This window comes from Haliotis cracherodii, unplaced genomic scaffold (genome assembly GCF_022045235.1).
Source record: "Haliotis cracherodii isolate W230 unplaced genomic scaffold, xgHalCrac1.p SCAF_19, whole genome shotgun sequence".
In the NCBI taxonomy this organism is placed as follows: Eukaryota; Metazoa; Mollusca; class Gastropoda; order Lepetellida; family Haliotidae; genus Haliotis; species Haliotis cracherodii.
Genome location: NW_027266274.1, coordinates 16,863,238 through 16,881,579, shown reverse-complemented (window position 1 = coordinate 16,881,579; position 18,342 = coordinate 16,863,238). Strand labels below are relative to the sequence as shown.

The 18,342-nt window shown below is 38.3% G+C and overlaps 1 protein-coding gene across 1 annotated transcript; it reads left to right on the top strand.

Annotated features, from left to right (window-relative positions):
- Positions 1 to 305: 305 nt before the first annotated feature.
- On the top strand, positions 306 to 11,846 carry LOC139466800 (uncharacterized). Its single transcript, XM_071248494.1, has 9 exons — positions 306 to 350; positions 1,190 to 1,265; positions 3,043 to 3,234; positions 3,431 to 3,451; positions 4,610 to 4,765; positions 5,344 to 5,705; positions 6,114 to 6,219; positions 11,519 to 11,598; positions 11,772 to 11,846. The coding sequence occupies exons 1-9, from the start codon at positions 306 to 308 to the stop codon at positions 11,844 to 11,846; spliced, it is 1,113 nt and encodes a 370-aa protein (XP_071104595.1).
- Positions 11,847 to 18,342: the final 6,496 nt, after the last annotated feature.

Sequence of the window (18,342 nt, the reverse complement as noted above, 5' to 3'; positions counted from 1 at the left end):
TCGACACTCTATACATAGCACAACATAGGAGTGCCCACGTGTGCCCCGGGCACTGTCAAGCAGGAACATTGATGCATGTGATAAGTATGCAGTAGATTCACGCAGGAGACACCAGTATGACATGAATATGACACCAATGTCTAGTTAAAGACAAAATTAGATTTCTGACTTGATTTCTTTCCTTTTAATGTTCATTAAATATGCAACAAAGTGGAGATAAAAGTAATATTTCGAGTTAAAAATTGAGTGACGCATTTAAATGTAAAAAAAAAATCGATATTGCCAGGATATATAAACTGAACAGAATGTCAATGTTATGGTCAGGCAGAGAGGAAGCAGGACGATACAAGGTTGGTCGGTTATCTTACTGTATGTTTGTATGTTTGTGCGTCTGTGTGTTTGTATGTCTGTATGTCTGTATATCTGTGCAAGTCTGTATATCTGTATGTCTGTATGCATGTGTGTTTGTATGTCTGTGTGTTTGTGTGCATTTATGTTTGTATGTCTGTGTGTTTTTATTCGGAAATATAGGCCATCCTGTCCATACTTTACACATTGTTGAAATGTCCGCCTTTGTACATTCAATGCATTAAAACAGTAAAAGTTAGGAACAAATGCTATTGATTAACATCATAGTCGCTTTAAATCCATCGTTTTCTCAGGCATTGAAACCATAAATTATGTATGCACCTAGTTTCCATGCCTGGTGGTTATTTCATGATATCGACAACGTTAAAATGTCCTTTCACAACGTAAAGATACTGGCTCATTATCAGGACATATCAACAGAAAATGTTCTTCACCTTCAAAGACTTTGTTTAAACAAACAGTTTTTACAAAATAAACAAAATATTCTTTCTTTGTACCAAATATCTTCCCATCGCCCAGACTCAATACGTAAATAATGATTTCCACACAGCATGGTGACTGTAACAGCGTCTCTTGGCTGTTACACAGTACGGTGACTGTTGCAGCGTCTCTTGGCTGTTACACACTACGGTGATTGTTGCAGCGTCTCTTGGCTGTTACACACTACGGTGATTGTTGCAGCGTCTCTTGGCTGTTACACACTACGGTGACTGTTGGAGTGCCTCATGGCTGTTACACCATTGGTAGACTGAGATTATTAGATTGTAACCAATGACAGTACCATCATGACCCTATATCAGCATTCACGTCTTGTTTCCAGATGACGAGATACATCTTCGGACGGGCGCTGGGTCTCACTGTGTTTTTCACACTCTGCTGTACCGTCACCGCAGCCAGTAAGTGGCTATGTTAGTGTCACATGCTAGATGTGAGGCAGTTGGTATTACTTTGAGCTGATGTGTTATGACAATATATGACATGTTGTATAATATGACCAAATCTGAGATATGTTAGTGTGATATTACTCGATAAAACCCTTTCTATATACATGAGAAGTCTGAGGAACAATGGTACAATTCACATTTGGGAATTACATCATGTTTGTCACGCGCCAATTTGGGAAATTTCCTCTACATTTCTACCTTAGAACTTTTTGAAAGCATTACTGAGGCCTTGAATGTTGCAGTGTTACGCTCTTTGAATTCTCTGTTGAAAGAGCATGCTCGCTTGTACCCCCAAAGTTGTGAAATATGTAGACAACAACGGTTGGTGCTGCTTGAATATTGCTCAGTATGAAGGGAAAGTTGACTGTTGGAAAGCTGAAGTCGTCCCTCTTGTCTTACAGCCTTGTGGAGAGTTATTTGCCACTCTGAGTCTTTATGCATAGATCTAAATATGAAATAGGTGAAGTGGTCTCACTGGTCTCATTTAGTTTCAGTTCAGGTGGGTAAATCAGCGGAGTGAGTGATTGAGTGAGTATGGTTTTACACCGCTTTTGGCAATATTCATCAATATCACGGCATGGTACACCACTTCACACATTGTACCCATGTCGGAAATCGAACCCGGGTCTTCGTCGTGACGAGCGAACGCTTTAACCACTAAGCTACCCGACTGCTCTTAAATACGTTGGAAGGTATCCCTGAATCATCGAAATCCCTGAAGGTTTAGATAAACTTCTTGGCCAAAATACCCGTGTTTGTGTGACGTGGGTAGTGTTGAAATGCCTGCCATCTAGCCGCGGGACTGTCTGGTTAACCACTAGATTGTTTGGTCAAGACTCGATAGGTTCAAAGGCCGCCGTCGTGAGGTAAGAGTGCTGCTATGAGGTGTCAGGCAACAAACACGTACACGTACCGCCGTTAGGGCAGGACATGCTGACCCTTTTCTCAACACCTTGTGTCATTTAGTATCATATGGGAAAATGTGACTCGTGGCGGTTCGATATGACTAGACATGACACAGTATTTCACGAAAATATTGTTCAGTAAAGTTGGAACCCATCCCAAGGCAATATTTCTTTATGTGACACAATGCTATATTTTGATAACTGATTCTGAATTCAAATCTAAACTTATTGGAACAAGATACTGCACACGTCCTTTGGAAGACCTGTCAAGTAGAGATCTTTCCTATTGCGTCTACCAACATTTCTGAAAATACCTCAATCCTTTACATGAAAGCTAGGATATTATAGTGAGTGAGTGAGTGAGTTGGGTTTAACGCCACTTCTACCTGTATTCAAGTTATATCGCGGCGTGTCAGCTTAATGTGGGAGGAAAGCCCGAAGTGATGCAGGTCTCAGACGTTTACCACTTCGGTGAAACCAACGAGCACGGGTATGGAGCTGACAAACCTAGAAACATAATCGGGGCGAACCAGGATTCGAACCCACAATCATAGGTTTCTGGGGTGCCCAAGGGACGCAACTCTGCACAGCGAATCGCGGCGCCTTAGACGACTGGGCCACCCGTGCCCCCAGGATAATACAGAAATGTACCATCGATCTAATCGGTATATATGCATTCGACCGTTTCAGGGAAACATTACTGGATTCTACGCTGCTGTACAGCAAAACCTCACAGATGTAAAGTCAATTTGAACAATCTGACGATCTGTACAGACTGCAATAGACTTTACATCTGTTTGTGGTAACTGTGTCTTGTGTTACAGACTTCCAAACTATTTGCGGTGACTGCGTCTACAAAGGAGGGGCTGGCTATGTGAACGACCCCTCGAGCTGCTACGGATTCTTCGAATGTGACGAGACAACCGGACAGTATACCCTTCTCCGTTGTCCCTCGGGGATGTCCTGGGATGACAGCGTGTGGTCCTGTGTAGGGGACCCATCGTGTGTTTACCCCAGTAAGTCCATATTAAGATTCTATCTAAGCCTCTGTGTACACCTTTACAGGTGTATACTAGTAACTTGATGTTTGTGTAGCATACCTGCACTAAGCATTTTCTATCTCCAGCGTCTTAGTAAGTCTGCAAAGACGACTTAGTGCATTACCCAGACTATTTGTGATAAAAGTGAACCAAACGATATTTGTTGTTTCAGCATCTCCCACTACAACACCAGGTAAGTAAACGTCTCACCAAATGTCTCCTGTGGTAATCGGGCTCCATCACTCCTAGGAATATAGTATGTAGTAGAAGTTAGAAGTAAAACAAAGTAACTAGCGGTATGTCTGTGTGTTACTTGGTACTTAGCAGAAGCAAATGGAAGTAACTAGCGGTATGTCTGTGTTATACTTGGTACTTAGTAGAAGCAGATGGAAGTAACTAGCGGTATGTCTGTGTTATACTTGGTACTTAGTAGAAACAGATGGAAGTAACTAGCGGTATGTCTGTGTTATACTTGGTACTTAGCAGAAGCAAATGGAAGTAACTAGCGGTATGTCTGTGTTATACTTGGTACTTAGCAGAAGCAGATGGAAGTAACTAGCGGTATGTCTGTGTTATACTTGGTACTTAGCAGAAGCAAATGGAAGTAACTAGCGGTATGTCTGTGTTATACTTGGTACTTAGTAGAAGCAGATGGAAGTAACTAGCGGTATGTCTGTGTTATACTTGGTACTTAGCAGAAGCAAATGGAAGTAACTAGCGGTATGTCTGTGTTATACTTGGTACTTAGCAGAAGCAGATGGAAGTAACTAGCGGTATGTCTGTGTGTTACTTGGTACTTAGCAGAAGCAAATGGAAGTAACTAGCGGTATGTCTGTGTTATACTTGGTACTTAGTAGAAGCAGATGGAAGTAACTAGCGGTATGTCTGTGTTATACTTGGTACTTAGCAGAAGCAGATGGAAGTAACTAGTGGTATGTCTGTGTTATACTTGGTACTTAGCAGAAGCAGATGGAAGTAACTAGCGGTATGTCTGTGTTATACTTGGTACTTAGCAGAAGCAGATGGAAGTAACTAGCGGTATGTCTGTGTTATACTTGGTACTTAGCAGAAGCAGATGGAAGTAACTAGTGGTATGTCTGTGTTATACTTGGTACTTAGCAGAAGCAGATGGAAGTAACTAGCGGTATGTCTGTGTTATACTTGGTACTTAGTAGAAACAGATGGAAGTAACTAGCGGTATGTCTGTGTTATACTTGGTACTTAGTAGAAACAGATCAAAATGACAAAGTTACTGTGTGTAACCAGGTGGTAAGAAAGTCTACACGTGTATATAGCGGCAGTATATATGATATGTTAATAGTTTGATGAGCAATTTGTATATGTCCAACAGATCCATGTACTTTCATAAGTGCAGACCCAGCAAACCCTGCCGGTTTCTTGATAACATCAAACGGCATCGTCTCCAAAATGAACTGCGCTCCCGGAAGTCTATACGACTCCACTGACTGCAAATGTGGCATACTAACAACCGTCGTCTCAAAACCACGTGAGTGACTGGTCAGAATATATACCGGGGGGTGGGTGTGGAACAAAATATGACAACAGTCCTAACGCCAATCTCACAGCCCCCTCCCCTCATAATACACGATCAGCCCCTTATGTAGACCAGGTGCCACATTGTGACGTAATATAGTAATATAGAAATATAGTAATATAGAAATATAGTAATATAGTATTAAAGTAATATCGTAATATAGCAATGTAGTAATATAGTAATATAGTAATATAGTAATATAGAATTATAGTCATTTAGAATTATAGTAATATAGCAATATAGCAATATAGTAACGTAATAATATAGAATTATAGTGATATAGTAATATAGTAATATAATGATATAGTAATATAGTAATATAGCATATGTATATCGCATCTTATATTTAGTTTATTTAACCTGTGTATATCGTATATCACCGGCCAGCGTTACTGTTCATCCCAAATATAAGTAATACCCATGCACGGTGTGGGTTTGACTCAGGCACAGCAATATCTATTGTCAAATGTATTAAGTGTTCCCTGATGCTGGTTGTAGCGATGAAGTCCATATGTATGTATGTTTGACAGCATGCACGGGTGACCTGTACATTCCGTGTGCTGTGGACACCAATGATCACTCCGGCAACATGGTCTGGGTGGCCAATACCGGCGTCACCCTGGCAACTGTCCAGGGTAAGACTTACAGCGCTTGCCGGTTTGCTGGAGGTGCTTACCTCAGTGTCCCCTTCTTTAAGAACAACGATTTAGGGGACAACTGGACGATCAAGTTCAACTATCAATCCACCAGTGTTTCTGGTACTCGCGTCCTCGTCAGTAACAGCATGTGCAGCGGCGTGTCGCCGAGTGTGGAGGTGACACATACAGGGAAACAAGTTTGCGTCAACCTCCAAACCACCGGCGGCCCCGTCTCACTCTGCGCTGCCAATACAGTAAGCATGCCCTGGTAAATTCGTGATATAGCAGTTCGCGTTCCATCCATTGGATCCTCGTCATTGCATCCATGTTCTAACTTTAAATAGTGAAGTCATTGCATCCGTATTCCAGTGTTGAATAAGGAAGTCATTGCTTCAATGCTCCATCGTTGAATAGTGAAGTCATTGCATCCATGTTCTGACGTTGAATAGTGAAGTCATTGCATCCATGTTCTGACGTTGAATAGTGAAGTCATTTCATCCATGTTCTAACGTTGAATAGTGAGTAAATAACATCAATGTTCTTACGTTGAATAGCGCAGTAATAAACGTATATGTCTTGCCAAATATTCTGCATGTTTGTGTGTTTTTAATTACAAAAAGTAATAGTGATACACCGTGACATTATGCACCCTTCTCGCTCAGGGTAGCCCGCCACCAAACCTTCCTTATATTCCGGTAACGGTGAAGGTGCACAACGGAGAATTGATACTCGCCAACGGTCTAAATGTCGTCACCAAGCCAGTCCCGGGTAAGAATGTAGTCACTATGCATGCAGACAGCTGAGTATTCTTGGGCACTCTACACGTAGATGGTAATCAGGTTGGAAGTTAAGAATTTATGCAGTGTGTAGTGTGTAGTGCATATTTGTGTGTTGTGTACTTGTGTAGTGTGTACTTGTGAGGTGTGTAATTGTGAAATGTGTACTTGTGTAGGGTGTACTTGTATATTGTGTAGTGTGTACTTGTGTAGTGTATACTTGTGTAGTGTGTACTTGTGTAGTATGTACTTGTGAGGTGTGTACTTGTGAAATGTGTACTTGTGTAGGGTGTACTTGTGTAGTGTTTACTTGTGTAGTGTATACTTGTGTAGTGTATACTTGTGTAGTGTGTACTTGTGTAGTGTGTACTTGTGTAGTGTGTACTTGTGTAGTGTATACCTGTATAGTGTATACTTGTGTAGTGTATACTTGTGTAGTGTGTACTTGTGTAGTGTATACTTGTGTAGTGTATACTTGTGTAGTGTATACTTGTGTAGTGTATACTTGTGTAGTGTGTAGTGTGTACTTGTGTAGTGTATACTTGTGTAGTGTGTACTTGTGTAGTATGTACTTGTGTAGTGTGTACTTGTGTAGTGTGTACTTGTGTAGTGTGTACTTGTGTAGTGTATACTTGTGTAGTGTGTACTTGTGTAGTATGTACTTGTGAGGTGTGTACTTGTGAAATGTGTACTTGTGTAGTGTATAGTGTGTAGTGTGTACTTGTGTAGTGTGTACTTGTGTAGTGTGTACTTGTGTAGTGTATACTTGTGTAATGTGTATACTTGTGAAATGTGTACTTGTGTAGTGTATACTTGTGTAGTGTATACTTGTGTAGTGTGTACTTGTGTAGTGTGTACTTGTGTAGTGTGTACTTGTGTAGTGTGTACTTGTGTAGTGTATACTTGTGTAGTGTATACTTGTGTAGTGTGTACTTGTGTAGTGTATACTTGTGCAGTGTATACTTGTGTAGTGTATACTTGTGTAGTGTATACTTGTGTAGTGTGTACTTGTGTAGTGTATACTTGTGTAGTGTGTACTTGTGTAGTGTATACTTGTGTAGTGTATACTTGTGTAGTGTGTACTTGTGTAGTGTATACTTGTGTAGTGTATACTTGTGTAGTGTGTACTTGTGTAGTGTGTACTTGTGAAATGTGTACTTGTGTAGGGTGTACTTGTGTATTGTGTACTTGTGTAGTGTATACTTGTATAGTGTGTAGTGTGTACTTGTGTAGTGTGTACTTGTGTAGTGTGTACTTGTGTAGTGTATACTTGTGTAGTGTGTACTTGTGTAGTATGTACTTGTGAGGTGTGTACTTGTGAAATGTGTACTTGTGTAGTGTATAGTGTGTAGTGTGTACTTGTGTAGTGTGTACTTGTGTAGTGTGTACTTGTGTAGTGTATACTTGTGTAGTGTATACTTGTGAAATGTGTACTTGTGTAGTGTATACTTGTGTAGTGTATACTTGTGTAGTGTATACTTGTGTAGTGTGTACTTGTGTAGTGTGTACTTGTGTAGTGTGTACTTGTGTAGTGTATACTTGTGTAGTGTATACTTGTGTAGTGTGTACTTGTGTAGTGTATACTTGTGCAGTGTATACTTGTGTAGTGTATACTTGTGTAGTGTATAGTGTGTAGTGTGTACTTGTGTAGTGTATACTTGTGTAGTGTATACTTGTGTAGTGTGTACTTGTGCAGTGTGTACTTGTGTAGTGTATACTTGTGTAGTGTATACTTGTGTAGTGTATACTTGTGTAGTGTGTACTTGTGTAGTGTATACTTGTGTAGTGTGTACTTGTGTAGTGTGTACTTGTGTAGTGTGTACTTGTGTAGTGTGTAGTGTGTAGTGTATACTTGTGTAGTGTGTACTTGTGTAGTGTATAGTGTGTAGTGTATAGTGTGTAGTGTGCACTTGTGTAGTGTGTACTTGTGTAGTGTGTACTTGTGTAGTGTGTACTTGTGTAGTGTATACTTGTGTAGTGTATACTTGTGTAGTGTGTACTTGTGTAGGGTGTACTTGTGTAGTGTGTACTTGTGTAGTGTATACTTGTGTAGTGTATACTTGTGTAGTGTATACTTGTGTAGTGTGTACTTGTGTAGTGTATACTTGTGTAGTGTATACTTGTGTAGTGTGTACTTGTGTAGGGTGTACTTGTGTAGTGTATACTTGTGTAGTGTGTACTTGTGTAGTGTGTACTTGTGAAATGTGTACTTGTGTAGGGTGTACTTGTGTATTGTGTACTTGTGTAGTGTATACTTGTATAGTGAGTAGTGTGTACTTGTGTAGTGTGTACTTGTGTAGGGTGTACTTGTGTAGTGTGTACTTGTGTAGTGTATACTTGTGTAGTGTGTACTTGTGTAGTGTATACTTGTGTAGTGTATACTTGTGTAGTGTGTACTTGTGTAGTGTATACTTGTGTAGTGTGTACTTGTGTAGTGTGTACTTGTGTAGTGTATACTTGTGTAGTGTGTACTTGTGTAGTGTATACTTGTGTAGTGTATACTTGTGTAGTGTGTACTTGTGTAGTGTGTACTTGTGAAATGTGTACTTGTGTAGGGTGTACTTGTGTATTGTGTACTTGTGTAGTGTATACTTGTATAGTGTGTAGTGTGTACTTGTGTAGTGTATACTTGTGTAGTGTATACTTGTGTAGTGTATACTTGTGTAGTGTGTACTTGTGTAGTGTGTACTTGTGTAGTGTATACTTGTGTAGTGTATACTTGTGTAGTGTATACTTGTGTAGTGTATACTTGTGTAGTGTATACTTGTGTAGTGTGTACTTGTGTAGTGTGTACTTGTGTAGTGTGTACTTGTGTAGTGTATACCTGTATAGTGTATACTTGTGTAGTGTATACTTGTGTAGTGTATACTTGTGTAGTGTGTACTTGTGTAGTGTGTACTTGTGTAGTGTGTACTTGTGTAGTGTATACTTGTGTAGTGTATACTTGTGTAGTGTGTACTTGTGTAGTGTATACTTGTGCAGTGTATACTTGTGTAGTGTATACTTGTGTAGTGTATACTTGTGTAGTGTGTACTTGTGTAGTGTGTAGTGTGTACTTGTGTAGTGTATACTTGTGTAGTGTGTACTTGTGTAGTGTGTACTTGTGTAGTGTATACTTGTGTAGTGTATACTTGTGTAGTGTATACTTGTGTAGTGTATACTTGTGTAGTGTGTACTTGTGTAGTGTGTACTTGTGTAGTGTATACTTGTGTAGTGTATACTTGTGTAGTGTGTACTTGTGTAGTGTATACTTGTGTAGTGTATACTTGTGTAGTGTATACTTGTGTAGTGTATACTTGTGTAGTGTGTACTTGTGTAGTGTGTACTTGTGTAGTGTGCACTTGTGTAGTGTATACTTGTGCAGTGTATACTTGTGTAGTGTATACTTGTGCAGTGTATACTTGTGTAGTGTGTACTTGTGTAGTGTGTAGTGTGTACTTGTGTAGTGTATACTTGTGTAGTGTGTACTTGTGTAGTGTGTACTTGTGTAGTGTGTACTTGTGTAGTGTGTACTTGTGTAGTGTATAATTGTGTAGTGTATACTTGTGTAGTGTGTACTTGTGTAGTGTATACTTGTGTAGTGTATACTTGTGTAGTGTATATTTGTGTAGTGTATACTTGTGTAGTGTATACTTGTGTAGTGTATACTTGTGTAGTGCATACTTGTGCAGTGTATACTTGTGTAGTTTATACTTGTGTAGTGTATACTTGTGTAGTGTATACTTGTGTAGTGTATACTTGTGTAGTGTGTACTTGTGTAGTGTATACTTGTGTAGTGTATACTTGTGTAGTGTATACTTGTGTAGTGTATACTTGTGTAGTGTGTACTTGTGTAGTGTATACTTGTGTAGTGTATACTTGTGTAGTGTATACTTGTGTAGTGTATACTTGTGTAGTGTATACTTGTGTAGTTTATACTTGTGTAGTGTATACTTGTGTAGTGTATACTTGTGTAGTGTATACTTGTGTAGTGTATAGTTGTGTAGTGTATACTTGTGTAGTGTATACTTGTGTAGTGTATACTTGTGTAGTGTATGCTTGTGTAGTGTATACTTGTGTAGTGTATACGTGTGTAGTGTATACAATGATACACATGATCATTAAATGATTCTCTTTAAAAGATTGTATTTCCACGCTGGTGTTGTGTACTTTGCACAGAGACAGCTGCTATTTCACACCAGCAGGAAGTCATTGTTATTGATAACTAATGCAGGAGATTCGACGTCGAACTCTTTGACTAACAGATGCAGGAGTAACGATAAATCACAAGGAAAATAAAATTATAATAAAAAAAAGGTTTTATGTTCAAGTCAAACCAGTATTCACTGTTGCCGTACAAGTCAGTGTCCTTTAAGATGTAGACCTGCTAAGTTTGAACCAAGCTTTTGAACCTTTTGTCATGGAATTGATCTGCTTCAGCTGACGTCATTCAATCCTGTGTCACGGAATTGGCCTCCTTCAGTTGACGTTATTAAACCCCGTGTCATGGAATTGATCTTAGATCAGTTAGTTTTAAACCCTGTTACGGAATTGATCTTTCATCTGATATTGAACTCTATGTTACGGAATTGATCTTTCATCTGATATTAAACACTGTTACGGAATTGATCTTTCATCTGATATTATTAAACCCTGTTACGGAATTGATCTTTCATCTGATATTAAACCCTGTTACGGAATTGATCTTTCATCTGATATTAAACCCTGTTACGGAATTGATCTTTCATCTGATATTATTAAACCCTGTTACGGAATTGATCTTTCATCTGATATTAAACCCTGTTACGGAATTGATCTTTCATCTGATATTATTAAACCCTGTTACGGAATTGATCTTTCATCTGATATTAAACCCTGTTACGGAATTGATCTTTCATCCGATATTAAACCCTGTTACGGAATTGATCTTTCTTCTGATATTATTAAACCCTGTTACGGAATTGATCTTTCATCTGATATTAAACCCTGTTACGGAATTGATCTTTCTTCTGATATTATTAAACCCTGTTACGGAATTGATCTTTCATCTGATATTAAACCCTGTTACGGAATTGATCTTTCTTCTGATATTATTAAACCCTGTTACGGAATTGATCTTTCATCTGATATTAAACCCTGTTACGGAATTGATCTTTCTTCTGATATTATTAAACCCTGTTACGGAATTGATCTTTCATTTGATATTAAACCCTGTTACGGAATTGATCTTTCATCTAATATTATTAAACCCTGTTACGGAATTGATCTTTCATCTGATATTATTAAACCCTGTTACGGAATTGATCTTTCAGGTGATGTTCTGCGGGTCAAGTGTCCACTGACCATCGGCAAGGGAGAGGGCAGAGCAAATTATGAAGGGTTGCTTTGGAATGTAAGACGAACTTTAATGTTAATCTACTACAATACAAGGCACTGTGTTTAACTGCATCCATTATGCAATCTGATTTGACTGTAAAGTGTGATCCCCTCAACAAGATGTAACCAGCCTGTGTGGTCATTTTGGCTTATTGTCTTACAATACCCACGTGTTTTTATTTGTTTCAGTTTCAGGTGTTTAAATGCAACCCTGACAGTTTCACCAACCCACAAGATCTGACTCCAGCTACCCCCCTACCGTAACAGCTGACTCCGTCTGACCCAGTCTCTCTGACCTCTCACCTTTACAAGGCCGTGTACGAGGATGTAGTAAGACTGATGAAAACTTGCTCCCACGATTCTTGTGAGCGAGAAGAGTGTCAGCGTGTAATCTAATAACACAATAAACGTCTTTGAGCATTGACTGTATTCTTGCTGTAAAAACATAGTATCTAAACATTTTAGATATACCCTTGCTTATGAAACGTGGTGCCACGACAGACAGAACAATACACACTCTTTCTTTGGACATATAACTAGTTCTTATGACTACAGAAATAGTTTTGTCGCTTCCATGTTAACAATAAGCTCGGCGATATCGCCTGAGTGAGTAAGTGAGTGAGTGAGTGAGTGAGTGAGTGAGTGAGTGAGCACTAGATTACCCGACCACCAACAGTGTCGACAAGATTTAGGTAGTGAGTGAGTTCTATGGATCATACATTATTGGGAATGGATCATACATTATTGTGGATGGATCACACATTATTGTGGATGGATCACACGTTATTGTGGATGGATCACCCGTTATTGTGAATAAATCACACATTATTGTGGATGGATCACACGTTATGGTGGCCTGTTCTTGGCCTGCCTGGTGTCTGCCCGGTCTGTCTGTAACGTTGTATTGTTCATACATTATTGTGGATGGATCACACATTATTGTGGATGGATCACACGTTATGGTGGCCTGTTCTTGGCCTGCCTGGTGTCTGCCCGGTCTGTCTGTAACGTTGTATTGGGTTAGATACAGCAACACGGGAGCAACCGAAAGTTCTAAGAATGTGTGCATGGTGGTTCCCATTGGTATTATACGGAGGTCCCTCTCGCGTTGTTCGGGTGTTCTTTTATTAGGGTAAGTGTCTGACATGCCGACCGTATTATTTATATTCCCTTATTGCACATGCAATTTCGGCTGCCCAAGCGACACGTGTTTTTCACTTTTTCGCATTTTCTCCCCACAAAAAAACGTGCGGTGAACGTGAATCACTTTCTACATAGAGCAGTGTTGTGTTTGGATGATGTGTTTTGCATTGATTTAGTTTGAACTTTAAAAATTTCATTTTGTAAGTGTTAAATTTCTTTTGGCCGTCAGTTGAGTTGTTACCACTGACAAGCACTGTCATAACATAATGATTATATGTAAGCAGCACTGCATTAATGCATTTTCAAATAACTTAGTATATGTGACATTTCAGATACTGCCACATAGAAGTCCTGTATGCTTCCTGAGCATATATAAAACGACAACGCGGGACAATAACCAGTCTCGATTATCCGCTGAAACAGATTACATTGAGCGTAAAAGTCAAAATAACGGTGACAATAATATGTTTATAGAATTATAAGTAAAGAAAAGGGTTTCAGAAATATGTTTGTTTTTGCAACACAGTGGGAGGTATTGTTAATAAAATTGGCCCAAACATTTCTTTTAAATTGTGCTCAGCATAGATAAATGCTTCTGAGCTCATGATAAAACTCGGGTCTTTCATCAACCCGGAGATTCTTCGATCCAGTCCAAGTAAAATATAAAACAACAAAGCCAGAGAATAACAAGTCTCGATTATCCATCAAACCACACATCAGCACTTTCAACTTAAGGCTTTACTATAAAAAAACTATAAAACAAAGAGAGAGATATTTCTGGGTCAGCAAATGTACCACTGAATCCCCATCTCAAAGACGAAATATAATCTCTAATCCACTCAACGACCTTCGTTATATTCACAGAAAGTATTAGTGACAAGTCGAATAAATTGCACGTGGATTCCCAAAAGCTCGAGAAGTTTAACTTAAGGTACAGGCATATCGATGAACTCATATCGCTCAACAATTGTGGTCAAATATCCAATTCACTTCCACTGATTTACCCACCTGGGCCAGAAAAAATAGACCAGTTGAACCACCCCATCTGTTTCATATTCTGATCTGTTCATAAGATCCAGAGTGACAAAAAATCTCCACAAAACTGTATGACAATTGAGGGGACTTCACTTTCCCAACAGTCAACGTTCCTTTTATGTTGAGCAATATTCCAGCATCCCCAGCCTCTGGTGTCCACCAGGTCCACCCATACTTGCCGCAAAAGGCGACCATGCTTGTTGTAAGAGGCGACTAACGGGATCTTGTGGTCAGGCTCGCTTATTTGGTTGACCCATTATCGTATCCCAATTGCGTTGACCAATGCTCATGATGTCAGTCACTGGATTTTCCGATCGAGACTCGATGATTTACAGACCGCTGTCAAATAGCTGGAATATTGCTGAGTGCGGCGTTAAACAACCAACAAACACAACTTTTGAAGTACCGTCGAGAATGCTCTTTCTGCGAAGATTTCAGATTGCTCAAAAGTTGATTTGTGGAGGATAAACCACGTTCGATGACTCATCTGATGTTGTTAAATTTCATAAAATCTTTTATCTTATAAAAAGAAAGAAAACCTGACATTTACCCACAATTTCTGTTTCACATTACTTTCCACGAATCTAAGGAAACGGACGTAAAATATGTCTTGCTGGCGAACATGTGATTTATTTGAAAAATACATTTTTAAATCATACTGGTTTATAATTATAAGCACTCACATATACGAAGGTTGCAAGTTCGAAACACTGTAGCATGAAGAAGACATTGTACATTCTTCCACACATTTGTGTATGGTGTGTCCAACTGCAGGATCCTGGTTCTACAGTTACGTTATCTCAGTTTGGACCGTATGATGATGTCACGCTATTGTTCTTGCACTGAATTATGAGCCAAGAACTCACTGGCCATTCTCAACGAGTACCTTAACCTGGTATAATTGTACAGCACCAGGCGTCGTGCCGTAATTGGTATGGGTTTGAGAAAATTACATGGGAGCAGTGTGACCTTGGGGATGAGAAATCGCTGGAAAGTTGTAACCAAACCTTTAAGAGAAACTTTATCTTTGTCTCGCATGAGTATAAGATTATGGGTACATACGAAATAACAGAATAATTATGAACATATTTTTTAAAACATTCCTGGCTGTAATTTACTTTACCAAACATGTTTAATTTTATTCGGCAACAATCATAACAGGGAGCCTGTCCTAGACTGGTTTACCTGCCCTAGAACGCTTTCGTTTCAAGCCTACAGTCGCTAGAGACGAAGGGCGGGGTACCAGTCTAGCTCTATCCGACCTATTTCCCGCTTTTTGACAATATAGGTACATGCATGAATAAACAACAAAACAATAAAACAAGTATGTTATGTACCAAAAACCTGTTATATAACCACGTTAAACACAGCAATAAAACAATTATGGTATTCTCCACAACCCGTCACATAACCATTTTTAAGCAAAATAATAAAACAATAATGTTATGTGCCACAACCCGTTACATAGCCATGCTGTACAAAACAATAACATTATTTATGCTATGTACCACAAACCCGTCATATAACCATGCTAAACAAAACAATAAAACAAGTATGCTATGTACCACGAACCCGTTGCATAAACATTCTATACAAAACAATAAAACAAGTATGTTATGAACCACATACCCGTCACATAACCATGCTAAACGAAACGATAAAACAATCATGTTATCTACCATGGCCACAAACCCGTCCCATAACCATGCTAAACGGATATTAAAACAATTATGTTGTACCACTACTCCCCTTTTTAGAAACATGCTAGATCTAGATCCATTGACAAACATCACAAACATGTTTAAAATACAATGATAATCATTGTACCAAGATGTATGATAAGATCATCTGGGCCGGACAAGGATTTTAGACTGTTCTAACACATCAGCGTTTATTGCTAGTCTCCTTCACGTGAACATCTGTAGTGAATAATTACCTTGTTAATGACTAATCTCTATCACATTACCTTCAAAGGCTGGGTAATAGCCATGTTTATTATCTATCTCTATCGCATGCACTTCAGAGGCTGGATTATTACCTTGTTAATGAATAATCTCAATCACATGACCTTCAGAGGCTGGATAATAATCTTGTTTATTACCTATCTCTATAACATGGCCTTCAGAGACTGGATGATAGCATTGTTTATTTCTTATCTTGATCACATGCCCTTCAGAGGCTGGAGAATAACTTTGTTTATTACTAACCTCTGTCTCATGAACATCTAGACTAGATAAGAACTTTGTTTATTACTAACCTCTGTCTCATGAACATCTAGACTGGACAATAACTTTGTTTATTACTAACCTCTGTCTCATGAACATCTAGACTGGACAATAACTTTGTTTATTACTAACCTCTGTCTCATGAACATCTAGACTGGACAATAACGTTGTTAACTACTAACCACTGTCTCATAAACATCTAGACTAGACAATAAGTTTGTTTATTACTAACCTCTGTCTCATGAACATCTAGACTAGATAATAACTTTGTTTATTACTAACCTCTGTCTCATGAACATCTAGACTGGACAATAACTTTGTTTATTACTAACCTCTGTCTCATGAACATCTAGACTGGACAATAACTTTGTTTATTACTAACCTCTGTCTCATGAACATCTAGACTAGACAATAACTTTGTTTATTACTAACCTCTGTCTCATGAACATCTAGACTGGGCAATAACGTTGTTTACTACTAACCTCTGTCTCATGAACATCTAGACTGGACAATAACTTTGTTTATTACTAACCTCTGTCTCATGAACATCTAGACTGGACAATAACGTTGTTTATTACTAACCTCTGTCTCTGTCTCATGAACATCTAGACTGGACAATAACTTTGATTATTACTAACCTCTGTCTCATGAACATCTAGACTGGACAATAACTTTGTTTATTACTAACCTCTGTCTCATGAACATCTAGACTGGACAATAACTTTGTTTATTACTAACCTCTGTCTCATGAACATCTAGACTAGACAATAACTTTGTTTATTACTAACCTCTGTCTCATGAACATCTAGACTAGACAATAACTTTGTTTGTTACTAACCTCTGTCTCATGAACATCTAGACTGGACAGTAACTTTGTTTATTACTAACCTCTGTCTCATGAACATCTAGACTAGACAATAACTTTGTTTACTACTAACCTCTGTCTCATGAACATCTAGACTAGATAATAACTTTGTTTATTACTAACCTCTGTCTCATGAACATCTAGACTGGACAATAACTTTGTTTATTACTAACATCTGTCTCATGAACTTCTAGACTAGACAATAACTTTGTTTACTACTAACCTCTGTCTTATAAACACCTAGACTAGACAATAACGTTGTTTACTACTAACCTCTGTCTTACAAACACCTAGACTAGACAATAACTTTGTTTATTACTAACATCTGTCTCATGAACATCTAGACTGGACAGTAACTTTGTTTATTACTAACCTCTGTCTCATGAACATCTAGACTAGACAATAACTTTGTTTACTACTAACCTCTGTCTCATGAACATCTAGACTAGATAATAACTTTGTTTATTACTAACCTCTGTCTCATGAACATCTAGACTGGACAATAACTTTGTTTATTACTAACCTCTGTCTTATAAACACCTAGACTAGACAATAACGTTGTTTATTACTAACCTCTGTCTCATGAACTTCTAGACTAGACAATAACTTTGTTTACTACTAACCTCTGTCTTATAAACACCTAGACTAGACAATAACGTTGTTTACTACTAACCTCTGTCTTACAAACACCTAGACTAGACAATAACTTTGTTTATTACTAACATCTGTCTTATGAACTTCTAGACTAGACAATAACTTTGTTTATTACTAACCTCTGTCTCACGAACATCTAGACTAGACAATAACTTTGTTTATTACTAACCTCTGTCTCAGGAACATCTAGACTAGACAATAACTTTGTTTGTTACTAGCCTCTGTGTCATGAACATCTGGACAGGATAATACCGTGTTTTATCACTTATCTCTGTCAGATGAGCTTGAGAGAGTTAAAATTTCAATAAAGTTGTTTATTTGAAATCTCTCTAACTTGAACAGTCAGACTGGTCAATAAAGTTATTAATTTGAAGTCTCTCTCACATGAACAGTTTAGATGATGAAAAAAGTTGTTTATTTGAAATCTCTCTCACATGAACAGATAAAATGGTCAATAAAGTTGTTTATTTGAAATCACTCTCACAGGAACAGTCAAACTGGTCAATATAGTTGTATATTTGAAATCACTCTCACAGGAACAGTCAAACTGGTCAATAAAGTTGTATATTTGAAATCACTCTCACAAGAACAGTTAGACTGGACACCAAAGTTATAAATTTGAAACCTCTCTCACATGAACAGTTAAAATGGTCAATAAAATTGTTTATTTGAAATCTCTCTCACATGAACAGTTAAAATGGTCAATAAAGTTGTTTATTTGAAATCTCTCTCACATGAACAGTCAGACTGGTCAATAAAGTTGTTTATTTGAAGTCTCTCTCACATGAACACAAAGACTTGGCAACAAAGTTATTAATTTGAAATCTGTGTGACATGA

Excerpts from the sequence above, each read along its gene's own strand:
- LOC139466800 (XM_071248494.1), top strand. The coding sequence starts at position 306 with ATGTCAATGTTATGGTCAGGCAGAGAGGAAGCAGGACGATACAAG. Across the intron at positions 3,235-3,430 it reads CCCATCGTGTGTTTACCCCA|CATCTCCCACTACAACACCA; the intron begins GTAAGTCCATAT and ends TTGTTGTTTCAG. Across the intron at positions 11,599-11,771 it reads ATGAAGGGTTGCTTTGGAAT|TTTCAGGTGTTTAAATGCAA; the intron begins GTAAGACGAACT and ends TATTTGTTTCAG.